Below are 19,649 nucleotides of genomic sequence, written 5' to 3'. Positions count from 1 at the left end.
GACTCCGTCTCAAAAAAAAAAAAAAAAAAAAAAAAGCCTGGGCGGGAAATGAAGCTGCCCACCACTGTCTCCAGCCCTCCTTGGTCTTCTGAGGGTGACAGGTGGGATGCTGCAGAGGGCTGCCCTCCTGGTCCCGGCCTCCATGGGAACAGCCTCCTCCCAAATCTTCCTTTGGATCTGAAATTGCAGCCATGATCTTGCTTAGTTAGGGTTTCCACATTTTAAGGACTGGAATACGGGAGGGCTGAGATGACTGAGCGAGCCCAAGGATGGAGTTCTGGGGAAGAAAGACGTGGCTGGGCTAATGGCATTTCAGGAGGAACAGCAGCCAGGGCCTGCATGCGGCAGGGCAGGGTTTCCTCTCCTACGATAATGAGGGACAGAACATCCTAAAGACAAGGAGCAGACCTGGTTCTCCTCCCTCTTCCGCCAATTTCCAGCTGCGTGGCTTTAGGCAGATCAGTTAACCTCTCTCAAGCACAATTCACTTGGATGGAGAGCGTCAGAAAAGCTTCCAATTCATACACATTATATACATGCGTCAAAATATCACATGAGGCCGGGTAATCCCAGCACTTTAGGAGGCCGAGACGGGCAGATTGTTTGAGGTCAGGAGTTCAAGACCAGCCTGGTCAACATGGTGAAACCCCATCTCTACTAAAAATACAAAAATTAGCCAGGTGTGGTGGCAGGTGCCTGTACTCCAAGCTACTCAGGAGGCTGAGGCACAAGAATCACTCGAACCCGGCAGCCTGAGGTTGCAGTAAGCCAAGATTATACCACTGCACTCTAGCCTGGGCGATACAGCGAGACTCAGTCTCAAAAGAATTTTTTTCCATGGCTCACGCCTGTAATCCCAGCACTTTGGGAGGCCGAGGTGGGTGGATCACTTGAGGTCAGGAGTTCAAGACCAGCCTGACCAACATGTTGAAACCCCATCTCTACCCATCTCTACTAACAATAAAAAAGTTAGCCAGGCATGGTGGTGCCTAAAACAAATTTTTATAGCCAAAGTAGGATGATGTGAGTTTGCAGGATTATGCCCGCACCATGAAAAATTAAAAAAAAAAAAAGAAGAAGGATTCAAATTTAGACTCCACTGCATACCAGCTCTTTAACCCTGGACCACTAACACTGTGTTTGGAGCCTTGGGCTCTTCATCTATCATATGGCGATTAAAACACGAGCAGAACTGGGGAAACAATTAGAAATAAATTAGAAAAAGCCAGGCGTGGTGGCTCACACTTGTAAACTCCAGCACTTTGGGAGGCTGAGGCGTGCAGATCACTAGGTTAGGAGATCAAGGCCATCCTGGCTAACACGGTGAAACCCCGTCTCTATTAAAAATACAAAAAATCAGCCAGGCGTGGTGGCGGGCGCCTGTAGTCCCAGCTACCTCGGAGGCTGAGGCAGGAGAATCTTTTATTTTTTATTTTTATTTTTTTTTTGAGACGGAGTCTTGCTCTGTTGCCCAGGCTGCAGTGCAGTGGCGTGATCTTGGCTCACTGCCAGCTCTGCCTCCCGGGTTCAGGCCATTCTCCTGCCTCAGCCTCCTGAGTAGCTGGGACTACAGGTGCCTGGACCATGCCTGGCTAATTTTTTTGTATTGTTAGTAGAGATGGGGTTTCACTGTGTTAGCCAGGATGGTCTCGATCTGCTGACCTCGTGATCCGCCCGCCTCAGCCTCCCAAAGTGCTAGGATTACAGGCGTGAGCCACCATGCCCAGCCAGAGAATCCCTTGAACCTGAGAGGCGGAGGTTGCAGTGAGCTGAGATGGCGCCACTGCACTCCAGCCTGGACGACAGAGCGAGACTCCATCAAAAACAGGATGGAAGGAAGGGAGGGAGAGAGTGAAAGAAAGAAAGAAAAAGAAAGACAAGGAAGGAAGGAAGGAAGGAAGGAGAAAGAAAGAGAGAAGAAAAAAGAGAAAGAAAGAAAGAAAGAGAAAGAAAAAGAAAGAAAGAATACATGTAAAGTGGCTGATTCTATTATCCTGTTATTCCTTCTCCATGGGGCTGTTGTCAGTATTAAATGAGATCGAGCACAGAAAAGGGCTCTGGAAACGCCTGTAGGCTCTAACCCTGAGGCATGGGCACTGCTGTCTGGTCTCCCGGCAGCAGGCTGGAGTCCTGCCCAGGCGCACTCCCACTGACCACCTCCACTGCCCCTGCACTCGCATCCCGCAGGCTCACCTGTCTCTCCGGCGTGGAAGAAGTAAGGCAGCTTAACGCCATCCCTGGCGGGGATCATCAGAGCTTCCTTGTAGTCATGCAAGGAGTGGCCAGTGTCCTCATGCCCCACCTGCAGGACAGAGAGGGACAGGGAGGTGTCTGCAGGGTGCCTGCCTCACTTGCTGATGACGCACCCTGCAGCTTGTGCACACCCTTCCTTGAACCCTGCCGCCACTGCCGAGACCTTTGTCTCACGGCCTTTTAAGTATGACCAGGAGCAGGCTGGGCGCGGTGGCTCACGCCTGTAATCCCAGCACTTTGGGAGGCCAAGGCAGGCGGATCACGAGGTCAGGAGATGGAGACCATCCTGGCTAACACGGTGAAACTCCATCTCTACTAAAAATACAAAAAATTAGCTGGGCGTGGTGGCGGGCGCCTGTAGTTCCAGCTACTCGGGAGGCTGAGGCAGGAGAATGGTGTGAACCTGGGAGGCGGAGCTTGCAGTGAGCCGAGATTGAGCCACTTCTCACCAGCCTGGGCGACAGAGCCAGACTCTGTCTCAGAATAATAATAAAAAAAAAAGACCAGGAGCAGAGTTGAGAAAGAAAAGAGAGCTCATTTGTTCCCTGAAATAGTTCCCCTCATTTTCAGAGGCTGTGACTTATATCCCCCAAGCCCCTTCCACCCTGGCTCTTCACAGCACCTCCCAGGTCCAGGTGCTTCAGCCCTGAGTTCCTGAGGTGGGCGGGGAAGAAGGAGAGAAAGAGTCAGAGAGAGACCTAAAAAGACCCAGAGAGTCTAAGACACAGGAAGAGAGAATGAAAGCCCTGTCCCAGGAGTCAGGAGGACTCCAGCCGCCACTGCCACCCATCTCTTGTAGGCCCCTGGGTGTGTCAGTTTCCCTGAGACTCAGTGTCTTGCCTTTAACAGGAAGAGCAACCACTTCAAAACCGTGCTTTTCAAAGTAAGCTACACACAGCCCTGGGGCTCTGTAGTTGAGTGCTTTCGGATTAAAAGGGCACCTCTTGGCTGGGCACAGTGGCTCACACCTATAATCCCAGCACTTTGGGAGGCTGAGGCCTGGCCAACATAGCGAAACCTTGTCTCTACTAAAAATCCAAAAATAAGCCAAGCATGGTGGTGGGCACCTGTAATTCCAGCCACTCAGGAGGCTGAGGCAGGAGAATCGAGAATCGCTTGAACCCAGGACGTGAGGTTGCAGTGAGCCGAGATCGTGCCACTGCACTCCATCCTGGGTGACAGAGCGAGACTGTCACTAAGTAAATACATACATACAAAATACATACATACATACATACATAAAAGGGCACCTCTTTACAAGGCCAGTTTTGTTTTGTTTTGTTGAGACAGCGTCTCACTGTGCCCAGACTGGAGTGCTGTAGTACAATCTCAGCTCACTGCAACTTCTGCCTCCCAGGCTCAAGTGATTCTCTCACTTCTGCCTCCCAAATAACTGGGACCACAAGCATGTGCCACCATGCCCAGCTAATTTTTGTATTTTTAGTAGACGGGGTTTTGCGTGTTAACCAGGTTGGTCTCAAACTCCTGGGCTCCTGTGATCCACCCGCCTCGGGTTCCCAAAGTGCTAGGATTACAGGCATAAGCCACCGTGCCACCGTGCCCAGCCTCACAAGGCCAGTTTTAGTTTGTGAGAGTGGGTTGTGTGGGGGCGTGGGTAATGGCATATTTTAAAATGAAACAAATATGAGGCTGGGTGCAGTGGCTCAAGAAACTTGGAAGGGATTGCAGTCGGATCCCTCTGAACCACTGCCTATTCCCTGCGCAATCCCTACCTTCCCCGGGGACCTGTCTATTAGAGGTGTTGGCATGACTGCTGCCAAAACTCAAGGCAAGCAGCTGTCCCCTAAGTCCCTTAGTCAGTGCTGCACAAGGAGGGAAAAGGTGACCTGGGAGGAACTTCTGCCCCTTTTGTTTTGGGGCCAGGTCCTTTGAGCAGTCCCCAAAGATCTTCCCCTGGAGCTGCACTCTTTTGGGACCTGGTTGGCTGAAATCAAGAGCTGAAGCTGAGCCTCTGGCAAAATGAGCAGGCTGTGTCAGAGGAGTCAGGGGCATCGTTTAGCCAGGTAGTCACAGTTCATCTAGATTCCATTTTATTTTATTTTATTTTATTTTATTTTAACTATTGAGGCATAGTTATGCTCTGTCGCCCAGCCTGGAGTACAGTGGTGTGATCATAACTCACTGTAGCCTCGATCTCCTAGGCTCAAGCGATCCTCCTGCCTCAGCCTCCTGAATAACCAGGAGGATCGCTTGTAATCCCAGCACTTTGGGAGGCCAAGGTGAGTGGATCACCTGAGGTCAGGAGTTTGAGACCAGCCGGGCCAGTGTGGTGAAACGCTATCTCTACTAAAAATACAAAAAATTAGCCGGGCATGGTGGCAGGCGCCTGTAGTCCCAGCTACTCGGGAGGCTTAGGCAGGAGAATCGCTTGAACCCAGGAGGTGGAGGTTGCAGTGAACTGAGATCACACCAATGCACTACAGCCTGGGCAACAAGAGCAAGAAAAAAAAAAATTTATATATATATATTTGTAGAGATAGGGTCTCACCAATTTGCTCAGGCTGGTCTAGAACTCCTGGGTTCAGGCAACCCTCCCACCTTGGCCTCGCAAGGTGCAAGGGTTACAGGCGTGAGCCACTGCCCTGGCCTAATCCAGATTCTTTTTTTTTTTTTTTTTTTTTTTTAGATGGAGTCTTGCTCTGTCACCCAGGCTGGAGTCCAGTGGTGCGATCTTGGCTCACTGCAGCTTCTGCCTGCTGAGTTCAAGCGATTCTGTCTCAGCCTCCCAAGTAGCTGGGATTACAGGTACGGGCCACCACGCCTGGCTAATTTTTGTATTTTTAGTAGAGGTGGGGTTTCTCCATGTTGGCCAGGCTGGTCTTGAACTCCAAACCTCTGGTGATCCACCTGTCTCGCCCTCCCAAACTGCTGGGATTACAGGCATGAGCCATGGCCCCCGGCCTAGATTCTTAATGAGATTGCTGAGCTGTCGCCTAAGAAATGTCCTGGTTGTGCTTTGATTTGGTGGGGGATGTGGGACAATGACAACGCCTATGAATGCACAGCTTCAAAAACCGGTGTGGCCAGGCATGATGGCTCACGCCTGGAATCCCAGCACGTTGGGAGGCTGAGGTGGGTGGATCATGAGGTCAGCCTGGCCAACATGGTGAAACCCTGTCTATACTAAAAATATAAAAATGAGCCGGGCGTGGTGGTGGGCACCTGTAATCCCAGCTACTCAGGAGGCTGAGGCAGGAGAATTGCTTGAACCCAGGAGGTGGAGGTTGCAGTGAGCCAAGATTGTACCACTGCACTCCAGCCTGGGTGACAGAGTGAGACTCGTCTCAAAAACAAAAAACAAAAAACAAGTGGGGAAGAAAATGGGATAGAGGAGAGGGAAGGACAAATATCACTACCGTGAGGATTTGCAAAGGGCTGGCTCCATCCTGGACTGTTTTTCCAGACATTAACCCCCAACCCCCACCCCAAATGCTGCAGGGGTTGGTGAGGGTTTTAAGAGCCACATCTAGGTGAGCAGTGTGGGACAGAAAAAAGGGCACAAGCAGGGCCATGGGGAACGAGCCCATAACTGTGGTCCAAATGCCCTGAATGCCGTCCTTATTCTGGAACTTTCCTTGTTAGCCAACTGGCTGTCTGCTCTCCCTTCTCCAGTGATGGCTGTCCCCTTCAGGCCTCTGAGAGGGTCAGCACTGAGCAGCCCTGCTGGGTCAGCAGCCTGAGCCTGTCCCTGGGATTTCAAGGGTACCACAAGCACACTGCACTCCCTTCACAGGGAATTGCTGCTCTGCCCACACAGGCATCCTTGCATGCCCCCGTAACAGGCAGCCCTTCTGTTCACAGCATGGGTTACCAGATCAAACCCTGCCACCACCGTGGGGAACTTGGTTCGGAGCCCCATGGCCGTTCGGATGGATTCTGCGATGACAGCCACGTCTTTGGATCTGTGAGAGACAGAGAAGCCAGGAGACAGTGCCCAAAACCAACAGAGCACAAACTCCCTCCATGCAGGGCTGGGCCGGCCCCAAGTGTGCAGGAGCCGTTTCCCAAACCTGAGGCACCCCTGCCCTCCTGACCCCACGCGGACCAAGCCATTATGACCCCTGAGAGATATTTAGCCCAAATCCATTCTTATTCAGAGACCCTTGCTGGCTCTGGGGGCACCTGTAGTCTCTGAAGAGTAGGTGGAGTCAGAGGACCCACAGGAACAGTTTCATTTGTCTGCATTTAGAGGAGGCCAAGTGGCCTCGTTCCCACCTCTCCCCGCATCTCTGTCGGAGACTTAGACATGGACGCAGTTCAGGGGCAGCTGTCTGTCCACTGGACACCTGCAAAGGGCCACAGGTCACCCAAGTCCCTGATGGGTCGGCTGGACCCAGTAACCATCTGGCCTCTTGCTGATTAAGTCAGCAAGACCCTGGGCACTGCAGAACCCTACAGGGGCAAGGCAGGCAGCATGACAACAAAAGCCCCAAAACACAAGGTCTGGTGCAAGCCCACAACGGGCTCAAGGTCTTTGCCCTGCCACTAGCTGGCTCTCCTGCTCCAATCCTCCGCTCTGTGGGGACAAAGCCTTCCTGGCCCGCCCCTCCATGGCCTCTCCCTGGAGCCTAGGTGAACCTGGGGACATTGATACACTCAGCTCAGCCCTCACACCCTCCTGCCACTGGCCCTGGGAAGGGACACCTGGCACTAGGGAGCCTCTGAGCTGAACGTGGGCCCATCCTGCAAGCTCCCTCCTAGGGGGACCAGCGCAAAGCCAGAGCTCAGCTCCTCCAGGCCCCATGGAAGCAGAGGGGGGCACTCAGGAACACTGGGCACGGGAGGAGGCTCCTGGGGAGTCAGTGCCCTCCAGAGCCCAGGCTCACGGTGGGCTAGGCAGATGGAGCCGCTGCCGGATCCCTCCGGTGCCCACCCCATGCCTGACTCCGAGTGATCCCACTGGCTGCTGCCCTTGCGGCTGCGACCATGGACAGGTCCCAGCCTTAGACTGGCTGCTCTTGAAATTGAGGGGAGGGGTCTTATCTGCTAAAGTCAGAAGGACAATTAAGCTACAAAGCTTTCTGTGGCCAGGCGCGGTGGCTCAAGCCTGTAATCCCAGCACTTTGGGAGGCCGAGACGGGCGGATCACGAGGTCAGGAGATCGAGACCACCCTGGCTAACACGGTGAAACCCCGTCTCTACTAAAAAAAATACAAAAAACTAGCCGGGCGAAGTGGCGGCGCCTGTAGTCCCAGCTACTCGGAAGGCTGAGGCAGGAGAATGGCGTGAACCCAGGAGGCGGAGCTTGCAGTGAGCTGAGATCTGGCCACTGCACTCCAGCCTGGGTGACAGAGCGAGACTCCGTCTCAAAAAAAAAAAAAAAAAAAAAAAAAGCTTTCTGTGCTTCCCTGGGAAAAAGAGTGGGTCTTTCACTCACGTGCCAGGCCACGCACACGGCACTACTGGAGGTCCCCACATGCAGACCTGAGCCAGTGCCCTCAGGGCATCTCCCTGATCAAGGATTCACACGCAACCACACACAGAACCCAGAGGCGAATTGAAACCAAAAAATGGGCCGATTACCCAAACATTCACGCGAAACCGTTATGCTCATAACTGAGTCACCAGGCCAATGTGGGGTCACAGCCGAGAATCATCTGGGAAATTCACACATTCTTCATTGCAGTTTGGGGGTAAAGACCCGAACTAGAAGTGGCTTCAGGGAGCAATTCAGTGCTGGATCACTGCACTTCTCTACTACTGTGCTCACACACACAGGCACAGCGCAGCTCCTTGGCACCGGCGCTGGGTCTCTCCTGGCCTCCCAGTCCCACTTCTCACCCCTCCCCTCCCAGTCCAGCAGCTCTGCCTGCATCCCAGTCTCCCAACCCGAGCTCTTCAGCAATATTCTCTCTCACCTGTCATCCGAATAAATGATTTTGATTCCAATAAACTCAGGGTGAGTTTCCACAAACTTCTGAGCTACTTCCTGGTAAGTCTTCACTGACCACTCTTCGTCGTGGTGCTCTCCACTGAGCTCATACACCTGGGAAGAAAGCACAACCAGAAGCCGTCAGGTGAGCAGAGAGAGACACCCTTCCCAGCCACCTCCTTCACAGCCACCCCTGCCCAGCCACCCCTGCCCAGCCACCTCCTTCCCAACCAACTCCTTCCCAGACATCAGCAAGCTCTGGGGAAAGTAGATGGGGTCAGGGGACCCACAAAACAGTTTTATTTGTGTTTGGTTGAGACCAAGTGGCCTTGTTCCCAAAAGTCCAGCCAGGCTGGACTTGTGCTTTCCTTGTTCAGGTCCTCTACAGCCTCGGACATTGTCTCTGCTGCTGCATGGGGAATTCCTAGCTGGCTCTGGGATAACCCTGATGCCCGCCTGTCTCCTTCATTGCTGGGTCACTGCACTTAAAATGGCGCCTAGCACTCACGAGGGTAGGTGGCCATTAAGCATTTGCATAATGGTTGAAGAACAGGTCACACACAGAGGGAGAGGATGAAAGCCAGAAAGAGTGATCTGAGAATGATGTCATTCCCCACTACCTGCTCACCTCCGCACTGCTTCCATAACTCCAGGTGCAGCAGCTGCAAGGCAGCCAGTGCCACCAGGGACAGCAAGGGGACACAGTGAGAACAGAGTGGGGACAGCTGGGAGTCGGCAGGTGACAAGGAAGCTAAGGGAAGGGAGGTGTGTAATGGGGAAAGGACATCAACAATATCCCTCGAGGCCTGGTGTGGTGGCTCACACCTGTAATCCTAGCACTTTGGGAGGCCGAGGCAGGCGGATCACTTGAGGTCAGGAGTTCGAGACCAGCCTGGCCAACATGGTGAAACCCCGTCTCTACTAAAAATATAAGATTAGCTGGGCATGGTGACATGTGCCTGTTAATCCCAGCTACTGGGGAGGCTGAAGCAGGAGAATCACTTGAACCCGGGAGGCAGAGGTTGCAGTGAGCCAAGATCACGCCACTATACTCCAGCCTGGGCGACAAAGCAAGATTCTGTCTCAAAAAAAAAGGCCCTCTCTCTTCCTTGGCACTGCCTATAGAGGTGGCAGCCATCTCCTCCTCAGCATCATGGCCGCCCACAGACCCCTTGTGAAGCCTGATTGTCAAAAAGAGAACCAAAAAGTTCATCTGGCACCAGTCTGACTGATATGTCAAAACTAAGCGTAACTGGTGGAAACCCAGAGGTACTGACAACGGGGTCCATAGAAGGTTCAAGGGCCAGATCTTGATGACCAACATTGGTTATGGGAGCAACAAAAAAACAAAGCACATGCTGCCCGGTGGCTTCCGGAAGTTGCTGGTCCACAACATCAAGGAGCTGGAAGTGCTGCTGATGTGCAACAAATCTCCCTGTGCCGACATTGCTCACAACGTTTCCTCCAAGAACCGCAAAGCCATCATGGGAAGAGCTACCCAGCTGGCCATCAGAGTCACCAACCCCAGCACCAGGCTACGCAGCGAAGAAAATGAGTAGACAGCTCATGTGCATGTTTTGTGTTTAAATAAAACTGTAAAAACTGAAGAAAAAAAAAGAGGCCGGGCGCAGTGGCTCACGCCTATAATCCCAGGACTTTGGGAGGCCGAGGCGGGTGGATCACGATGTCAGGAGTTCGAGACCAACCTGGCCAATATGGTGAAACCCCGTCTCTACTAAAAATACAAAAATTAGCCAGGTGTGGTGGTGCATGCCTGTAGTCCCAGCTACTCGGAGGCTGAGGCAGGAGAATCGCTTGAACCCAGGAGGCAGAGGTTGCAGTGAGTCGAGATCGCGCCATTGCATTCCAGCCTGGGCGACACAGCAAGACTCTGCCTCAAAAAAAAAAAAAAAAAAAAAAAAGATGTGGGAATTTCTGCAGAGACTGTGGGGTGAAGGAGATAGAGAGCAATAATATGGAGGTGTTGATTACTTCCATGGCCATCAATGAAGCCGTTATGATGTAAAAGGAATAGGGCTGGGCATTGGAAGGGATGAAAAATGCTAATAGACAAGATAGCTACCCTCAAGAGGGACAACATAGTCAGAGAGATAGATTTGACCCACTAAAAAGAACTCACGCCTGTAATCCCAGCACTTGGGAGGCCGAGGCAGGAGGATCACTTGAGTCCAGGAGGTCAAGACCAGCCTGGGTAATGAGTGAGTTCCTGTCTGTAAAAAGGAATGAAAAAAATAATAGAATACGTGCTAAAGAGAAGCACATGGACTCCCAGAAGAAGAAGAAGTTTGTTGTGACTGGATGGGTCAAAGAAGGTTGCTAGTCCTGACCAACGGAACGGTGGCTCCACACAGAGCCAAGAGCTGCCTGGGGGGTGGGGGTTCAAGGAGCCGAGGTTGAGACCAACAGTGGGGACCAGGAGCTGTCACCTCACTAAGGAAGAAACACCCTTCCTCCTCCTGGGAGTTGGCTCTTGCCTCTGTGGCATCTCAGGAACTGGGTCCTTGGGAGTCCACCTCCTCTGCTCATTCCCACCATCCCCTTGCCTCACTCCTGTCTCCCAGCCTAGGGGCCTCCCACACCCCTCCAGGCTGCGGCCATTATGTGTCCTTTGTCTCTGGGCAGTCCCTCAGATCCCCGATTTCCCCCAGGCCCACAGAGCAGCACTGCTGCTCTCTGATCTCCAGGGTGCTGCCCTGCTGCCTGGGCAGGGGCAGTGGAAGAGCGGGCAGCGAGGCTCTCTGCTGGTCTTTGCTCTTCTGTTTCCTCTGCTGCCCCCAGGAAGCATGGCACGTCACACAGCCCCCCATGCCCTGCACCTGGCCAGGCCACACATTCTGCTCAGGCAGTTTCCCTGACTGCCTGACCTGGCACAGACGCTAAAGTTCAGGGCTACTGAACTTTAAGGTGCTAGAGCGTGCCAGAGGGGAGAACCTTAGGTACTGTTCATTCAGGATCTGGTATTGTCCATTATTATTATTATTATTATTATTTACTGAAGGGGGTCAGAATACATCACCCCAAATAGGCCACTTTAGCAGAAGAAATATTTTTAGCTGAAGGCAATTAAGAAGCAGTAAATTAAGAAAGAGCTCTTTGCCTACCTCATCTGCCTAAGTTTCCCTTTGTGAAGGTGTCGCCCTCCCCTCTCCTGTACCAGAAGAATCACCCTTACCACTGGAAACAGAAAGTTGTTACCAAGATGGGTCTGCACAAACCAGCCTTATAAAATTGACCTTATCTCCCATTAGTTTTCTCCATATGTTTACCTGCCCACAAGGTACTGTCCCTAGAAGCCCAAACCCCTTTTCCTTCATCTTGTCACTTCTTCACAATTTACTACCAGTTGTTAACATGGAATATAAGCCCACAGTCTAACTTCTTTGGTGCTTCACATCTTTTCAAGGAAGGTCTCCATCTATCTGTGCACATAGCAAATTTTTAGGCTGGGTGCAGTGGCTCACGCCTATAATCCCAGCACTTTGGGAGGCAGAGGCGGATCACCTCAGGCAAATCACCTGAGGACAGGAGTTGGAGACTATCCTGGCCAACATGGTGAAACCCCATCTCTACTAAAAATACAAAAAAAAAAAAATTTTTTTTAAACTTTTTTTTTGCAACAGTCTTGCTGTGTTGTCAAGGCTGGAGTGCAGTGGCACCAATCTTGGTTTACTGTCCGTTTCACTCTTATTCTGTCATGGATATACAGTAGAATTTTCCTGAAGCTGCATCATGTGTGGTATCATTCTGATTGGTAATGCCGATAATGGATTATGTGCTTGTATTTAGAAAATTTTTTTTTTTTTTGAGATGGAGTCTCGCTCTGTCGCCCAGGCTGGAGTGCAGTGGAGCCATCTTGGCTCACTGCGACCTCCGCCTCCTGGATTCAAGTAAGTCTCCTGCCTCAGCCTCCTGAGTAGCTGGGATTATAGGCACATGCCACCACGCTTGGCTATTTTTTTGTATTTTTGATAGAGACGGGGTTTCACCATGTTGGTCAGGCTGGTCTTGAACTCCTGACCTCATGATCTGCTCACCTTGGCCTCCCAAAGTGCTGGGATGACAGACGTGAGCCACCGCGCCCAGCTAGAAAATTTCTTTTTTTTTTTTTTTTTTTTCTGAGACGGAGTCTCGCTCTGTCGCCCAGGCTGGAGTGCAGTGGCCAGATCTCAGCTCACTGCAAGCTCCACCTCCCGGGTTCACGCCATTCTCCTGCCTCAGCCTCCCTAGTAGCTGGGACTACAGGCGCCCGCCACCTCGCCCGGCTAGTTTTTTGTATTTTTTAGTAGAGACGGGGTTTCACTGTGTTAGCCAGGATGGTCTCGATCTCCTGACCCCGTGATCCGCCCATCTCGGCCTCCAAAGTGCTGGGATTACAGGCTTGAGCCACCGCGCCCGGCTAGAAAATTTCTTTTTTTTTTTTTTTTTTTCTGAGACGGAGTCTCGCTCTGTCGCCCAGGCTGGAGTGCAGTGGCCAGATCTCAGCTCACTGCAAGCTCCACCTCCCGGGTTCACGCCATTCTCCTGCCTCAGCCTCCTAGTAGCTGGGACTACAGGCGCCCGCCACCTCGCCGGCTAGTTTTTTGTATTTTTTAGTAGAGACGGGGTTTCACTGTGTTAGCCAGGATGGTCTCGATCTCCTGACCCCGTGATCCGCCCATCTCGGCCTCCCAAAGTGCTGGGATTACAGGCTTGAGCCACCGCGCCCGGCGAAAATTTCTTAATTTTGGCCGGGCGCGGTGGCTCACACCTGTCATCCCAGTACGTTGCAGGGCCAAGGCAAGTGGATCACTTGAGGTCAAGAATTCAAGACCAGCCTGGCCAACATGGTGAAATCCCCCTCTACTAAAAATACAAAAACTTGCTGTAATCCCAGCTACTTGGGAGGCTGATGCAGGAGAATCACTTGAACCCAGGAGGCGGAGGTTGCAGGGAGCCAAGATTGTGTGCCATTGTACTCCGGCCTGGGCGACAAAAGCGAAACTCCATCTCAAAAAAAAAATTTTTTTTTCTTAATTTTAACAGCAAATACAGGATAGAGGGGCCGGTCACGGTGGCTCAAGCCTGTAATCCCAGCACTTTGGGAGGCCGAGACGGGCGGATCACGAGGTCAGGAGATCGAGACCATCCTGGCTAACACAGTGAAACCCCATCTCTACTAAAAATACAAAAAAAAACTAGCCGGGCAAGGTGGCGGGCGCCTGTAGTCCCAGCTACTCGGGAGGCTGAGGCAGGAGAATGGCGTAAACCCCGGAGGCGGAGCTTGCAGTGAGCTGAGATCTGGCCACTGCACTCCAGTCCAGGCGACAGAGCGAGACTCCGCCTCAAAAAAAAAAAAAAAAATACAGGATAGATCAATAGATATAATCCATGTAAATAAAAGGTGTTCAAAATTATCAAAAAATTTTTAACATATAAAGAGGTTCTGGGACCAGAAAGTTGGAGAACCATTGTATTAACCCAACCCAGCATTGTTACCTGCAGTTGTCTTGGACTCGTCTGGCTGATTCACAGCAGGGAAGAACAGGGTTCTGTGCTGGCCTTGACCACCCTGTCATTACTGAGCCTCCTGCCCATACCCCGCCTGGACTGGAGGCTCCTCCAGGGTACAGTCCTTACAGTTCCACTCTCCTCACCTCCTCTCCTACGGCACCAGAGCAGGAGCTCCATAAACAAATATGAATTCAAGGACAGTGCTGTTCACAAGGAGTTTTAAAAGTACTAAGGACCAGGCAGCAAGGACAAATAGACAGATATTGGAGGAGTGGTGGGTGGAGACATGCTACCAGAATAGAAGGGAGACAAAAGAAATAAAATTTAAAAAATATTAACGGGCCGGGTGCAGTGGCTCCCGCATGTAATCCCAGCACTTTGAGAGGCTGAGGCGGGCGGATCACGAGGTCAAGAGATCGAGACCATCCTGAATAACACGGGGAAACCCCATCTCTACTAAAAAATACAAAAACTTAGCCAGGCGTGGTGGCAGGCGCCTGTAGTCCCAGCTACTCGGGAGGCTGAGGCAGGAGAATGGTGTGAACCCAGGAGGCAGAGCTTGCAGTGAACCGAGTAGTGCCAGCCTGGGCGACAGTGCAAGACTCCGTCTCAAAAAAAAAAAAAAAATTAACAAATGACAACTCTGCTTAAAAGAGGATCTTTGAGGCCTGGCACAGTGGCTCACATCTGTAATCCCAGCACTTTAGCAGGCCGAGGCAGGTGAATCACCTGAGGTCAGGAGTTCAATACCAGCCTGGCCAACACGGCGAAATCCTGTCTCTACTAAAAATACAAAAATTGGCCGGGCATGGTGGCTCAAGCCTGTAATCCCAGCACTTTGGGAGGCCGCGACGGGCAGATCACCAGGTCAGGAGATCAAGATCATCCTGGCTAACACGGTGAAACCCCGTCTCTACTAAAAATACAAAAAAAATTAGCCGGGTGCGGTGGCGGGCGCCTCTAGTCCCTGCTACTCGCGAGGCTGAGGCAGGAGAATGGCGTGAACCCAGGAGGCGGAGCTTGCAGTGAGCCAAGATCGAGCCACTGCACTCCAGCCTGGGCGACAAAGCGAGACTCCGTCTCAAAAAAAAAAAAAACAAAAACAAAAATTGGGCTGGGTGCAATGGCTCACACCTGTAATCCCAGCACTTTGGGAGGACAAGGCGGGTGGATCACGAGGTCAAGAGATGGAGACCATCCTGGCTAACACGGTGAAACCCTGTCTCTAATAAAAATACAAAAAAATTAGTGGGGCGCGGTGGCGGGCGCCTGTAGTCCCGGCTACTCAGGAGGTTGAGGCAGGAGAATGGCATGAACCCAGGAGGCAGAGCTTGCAGTGAGCCGAGATCACACCACTGCACTCCAGCCTGTGCAACAGAGCAACACTCTGTCTCAAAAATAAACAAACAAACAAACAAACAAACAAAAATTAGCCAGGCGTGGAGGTGGGCACCTGTAATCCCTACTACTCAGGAGGCTGAGGCAGGAGAATCACTTGAACCAAGGAGGCAGAGGTTGCAGTGAGCTGACATCATACCACTGCACTCCAGCCTGGATGACAGAGTGAGACTCTGTCTCAAAAAAAAAAGCAAACAAACAAAGAAGAGAAGATCTCTGGCAGATTAATCAAGTATGCAGAGATACACAAGTGATGCAGAGCAGAGGGCGGTGGTTCGACACCCTCAATCTCAGCGGTCCTGTGCTTATCACTGGAGAAGCCGGGAGCCTTGCCTTCCAAGGTCCCACCCACATTGCTGGTGTCATAGCATGGAACGCCTGGAGAAGAGGATCTAGCTCCCAGGACTACCAACACCAAAGCCCATTCAGAGCACCTTCCTAGTCTCCTGGTGCCCTGTAAACCACCACCGAGGCTGCCCATGAAGGAAGGGCACAGGATGGGATCTGACGTCAACAGCACTCCAACTCAAAGAGGAGGCCCTCTCAGGGTGAGGGAGACCTGCAGCTCCTCAGGGCCTCACAGCTAGTGTGGGCAGACACTCCTAAGGAAGTCAAGCTCCCTAGTGAGGGCTCAGCTGGCTTGGGGGTTCTGGTCAGCCTTCCAGATTCAGGCTCCCAGTGGAGACACAGTCTGTCCCAAATCAGTCATCCCTCAGAAGATTATTGCAAGGATCAAATAAATTAATATTTGTAATACATTCAGAAATGATAACCACTAATAATAATGTTATTATTACAAATCTATCACCAGATCTAGAAAAACAACTCAAAACCTGCAGTTGCCTCAGGAACATTGAATTAATGTCTAAGAATCTAACAATCTGTAAGTACAAGTAACTGGGGTTAGCCATTCATCTAAGACTAAGTGATATAAAAAGTTGCTATACACTGAACTCGCTTTAGATTATCTTAATTATTAACTATAGTTTAATAAAGAACTATACATTTTTAGGGAAGTTATTTAAAATACATGTGATTTACATAAAGCAATATAAAATTTTACTGTCTATGATATCATAGAAATATAAAATTTTCAAACTGGGAGGAACCATAGGGAAATTTGGGAGCAGAGTGCTGTAAGGTCATACAACTGGTTTTTTTTTTTTTTTTTTTTGAGACGGAGTCTCACTCTGTCGCCCAGGCTGGAGTGCAGTAGCACCATATCGGCTCATTGCAAGCTCGGCCTCCTGGGTTCACGCCATTCTCCTGCCTCAGCCTCCTGAGTAGCTGGGACTACAGGCGCCTGCTACCACGCCTGGCTAATTTTTTGTATTTTTAGTAGAGACAGGGTTTCACCATGTTATCCAGGATGGTCTCGATCTCTTGACCTCGTGATCCACTCGCCTCAGCCTCCCAAAATGCTGGGATTACAGGCGTGAGCCACCGCACCCAGCCTCATACAACTGGTTTGTATCAGAATATAAACAAGGACTCAGAATTTCTTTTCTTCTTTTTTTCTGGGGGGGGACAGGGTCTCACTCTGCCGCCCAAGCGGCAGTGCAGTGGCATGATCTTGAACAGCCTTGAACTCCCAGTCTCAGGTTATCATCCCACCTCAGCCTCCTGAGTAGCTGGGACCACCGGTGCATACTACCATACCTGGCTAATTATTTTGTTTTGTCTTGTTTTGTAGAGACAAGGGTTTTGCCATGTTGCCTAGGCTGGTCTTGAACTCCTGAGCTCAAGGGATTCACCTGCCACCATCTCCCAAAGTGCTGAGACTACAGGCATGAGCCACTGCACCTGGCCAGTACTGGCAGTTTCACTCAACTTTCACTACCAGATTATCATTCACTTAAGAAGTGTTGAGCTTCTACTGTATGCCAGGCATATGCAGGGGGCTTTATGCCATAATCTCATTTAACCCTCAAAACTACACTATGAGGTAGGTCTCATTTTACAGATAAGGATTTTGGGCCAGGCGCAGTGGCTCAAGCCTGTAATCCCAGCACTTTGGGAGGCCGAGACGGGCGGATCACGAGGTCAGGAGATTGAGACCATCCTGGCTAACACGGTGAAACCCCGTCTCTCCTAAAAAAAAATACAAAAAACTAGCCGGGCGAGGTGGCGGGCGCCTGTAGTCCTAGCTACTCGGAGGCTGAGGCAGGAGAATGGCATAAACCCAGGAGGCAGAGCTTTCAGTGAGCTGAGAACCGGCCACTGCACTCCAGCCCGGGCGACAGAGCGAGACTCCGTCTCAAAAAAAAAAAAAAAGGGATTTTGAGGCTTTAAAAGTTTGATAAAGCTAAGCACGGTGGCTCATACCTGTAATCCCAGCACTTTGGAAGGCTGAGGCGGGCGGATCACCTGAGGTCATGAGTTCGAGACCAGCCTGACCAACATGGAGAAGCCCCGTCTCTACTAAAAATACAAAATTAGCTGGATGTGGTGGCACATGTCTATATGCCCAGCTACTTGGGAGGCAGAGGCAGAAAAATTGCTTGAATCCTGGAGGTGGGGCTTGTGGTGAGCCGAGATTGCGCCACTGCACTCCAGTCTGGGCAACAAGAGCGAAACTCCGTCTCAAAAAAAAAAAAAAAAAATGAGAAACTCAGCCCCCCTGCATAATAGTGGGGCTGGAGGCCGACCACATTTCAGAATTTTGCTTGCCCTGAGGTGTCTCCTGTCATCAGGAGGCCCCTGCCCCCTCCTGTAGAAAGGTGACAGTCACTAGAGTGACATCTCAGCCTCGGCTGCACATTGGCATCACTCAAGGAGAGGAAAAATGCCTGTGTCCCACCCCAGAGCAACCAAATCAGAATCTGTGGGGTAGAAGCTTGGTGTTTGTAACCTCCCAGGTGGTCGTAGGGCTGGGGTGAAGATCTGGCACTGTTCCAATGTGACAGACAAGTAAATAGCACAATGACAGCAGAGTCCGACGAGTCCTGTCAAAAAGGAGCAGTTAAGAGGGTGCGTGTTCTCGTAAAGCGACACCAGCAACATGACACAGGGGTCACTTCATTCAGCAAGGAGCCAAATGGAATTTTGAATGAAGGGTCTGCTAAGAATCCAGGCAAAAGCATGGGGGGCTGGGGAGCACGAGAACGGGGAGCACTAGAAATGCTTATTATATGAATGACAACGTCTTAGAAAACATCTGGGAATGACTGTCACAGGTTCTCTGCCACCGATGTGTCTCCCATAAGCTCTCCCCTCCACAAGTGCCAGCAGGGCCATCCCCTGCCGATTACCCTCTGGGGTCTTGGAAGAGCCCCATGCAAAAGACTCCGGGGACCCAGTCTGGGCCTCAGACTCTGCCGTGGGGGAAGGGGCCGGAGCCCAGGAGATAAGACTAGCCTAGCGACTGTTGCTACCGGCGAGCAGCCTTTGTTACTGAGTATTAGGAACACAATGGGAGGCTCAGCGACCAGGACAGTCCGTCCACAGCAGCCCCCGCCGGAATTAGCCCACCACCAGGCAGGCGGAGGCGAGGCGGCTCAGCAAAAGGATTCCAGTGAAGACTGTTTTTAGTTGTTAATGTGTTGATGGCCCCCCACTCTGGCTAATGGGGGGCATTAAGACCTAGACTCTCCGTGGCAAAAGCCTTTGTTCCAGGGCCAGACCCGAACAAATGGTCACATCCCTTCCCCCTCCCCCTCCACCAGAATCCCAAATCCTAGCAGCCCTGCACCTTCTCCAAAGGCTGGCTGGGGGACGGACAGAGGCGGGCAGAGTGAGGACAGAGGACTGGAGCTGGACAGGCCCCCCAAGTCTCTCCGCCTCGGGCTCTGGAAGGAGAAAATGGCCACCTGCAGAACAAGGGGGAAGATGCAACAGGAAGCCAGTGCTCTGGCCCTTCTCTTCCTCCCTCCGATCCAACCGCTCAGCAACTTCTCCCATATGCCTCCCCACCAGGCTCCAGATGAAAGTCTCTGCTTCAGCGTCTCCTCCCTCCCCTCCTCTATCCTCTTCCCCTCCACCCACGGAAGATCCCAGGGTTCAGCAAGGGTCGGGGTTCCCTATGCACTCCTACACCAAGACAGTTGTCAGGATTTGCCCAACAGGAAGTTCTCCCCTACCAGGGCCCAGTTCCATTCCAGGAATCCACCTCCCCTCCGGAAAAAGGAAAATTGAAGCCAGATGCCCTCTGAGATCTCCATTTGAGGCGGGCGTGGCTATTAAGACACTCAGAGAGCCCAGCGTGGTGAGGAAAGCGACGAATTTAGGAGCCCTGGTCTGGGTCCAGTCACCCCTTAACTACCTGTGTGACCTTCATCAAGCTCTTTGACCTTTCCAAGCTTTAGTTTCGACATCAATAAGATGAATTAATAGCTGGGCATGGCTCACGTCTTTAACCCGAGCACTTTGGGAGGCCAACATGGGTGTATTTCCTGAGCTCAGGAGTTTGAGACCAGCCTGGGCAATATAGTAAAACCCCATATCGCCAGGCGCGGTGGCTCACGCCTGTAATCCCAGCACTTTGGGAGGGTGAGGCAGGCAGATCACCTGAGGTCGGGAGTTCGAGACTAGCCTGACCAACATGGAGAAACCCCATCTCTACTAAAAATACAAGATTAGCCAGGCATGGTGGTGC

At 51.6% G+C, this 19,649-nt stretch overlaps 1 protein-coding gene and 1 pseudogene across 3 annotated transcripts in view; one reads left to right on the top strand and one right to left on the bottom strand.

Annotated features, from left to right (window-relative positions):
* ADA2 (adenosine deaminase 2) overlaps window positions 1-19,649 on the bottom strand; it is a 48,494-nt gene that overhangs the window by 5,344 nt on the left and 23,501 nt on the right. For all 3 annotated transcript variants that reach the window (XM_033233034.1, XM_033233036.1, XM_033233035.1), the window contains exons 5-7: window positions 8,133-8,260; window positions 6,086-6,176; window positions 2,194-2,302 (exon numbers count right to left, since the gene is read on the bottom strand). In XM_033233034.1, coding sequence (XP_033088925.1) covers window positions 2,194-2,302; window positions 6,086-6,176; window positions 8,133-8,260 — 328 coding nt within the window. The remainder of the gene's footprint in view (window positions 1-2,193; window positions 2,303-6,085; window positions 6,177-8,132; window positions 8,261-19,649) is intronic.
* Window positions 9,300-9,705, top strand: LOC117096084 (annotated as a pseudogene).

This window comes from Trachypithecus francoisi, unplaced genomic scaffold (genome assembly GCF_009764315.1).
Source record: "Trachypithecus francoisi isolate TF-2019V2 unplaced genomic scaffold, Tfra_2.0 Lachesis_group14, whole genome shotgun sequence".
Taxonomy (NCBI): Eukaryota; Metazoa; Chordata; class Mammalia; order Primates; family Cercopithecidae; genus Trachypithecus; species Trachypithecus francoisi.
This window is presented reverse-complemented; position numbering and strand designations above follow the sequence as displayed.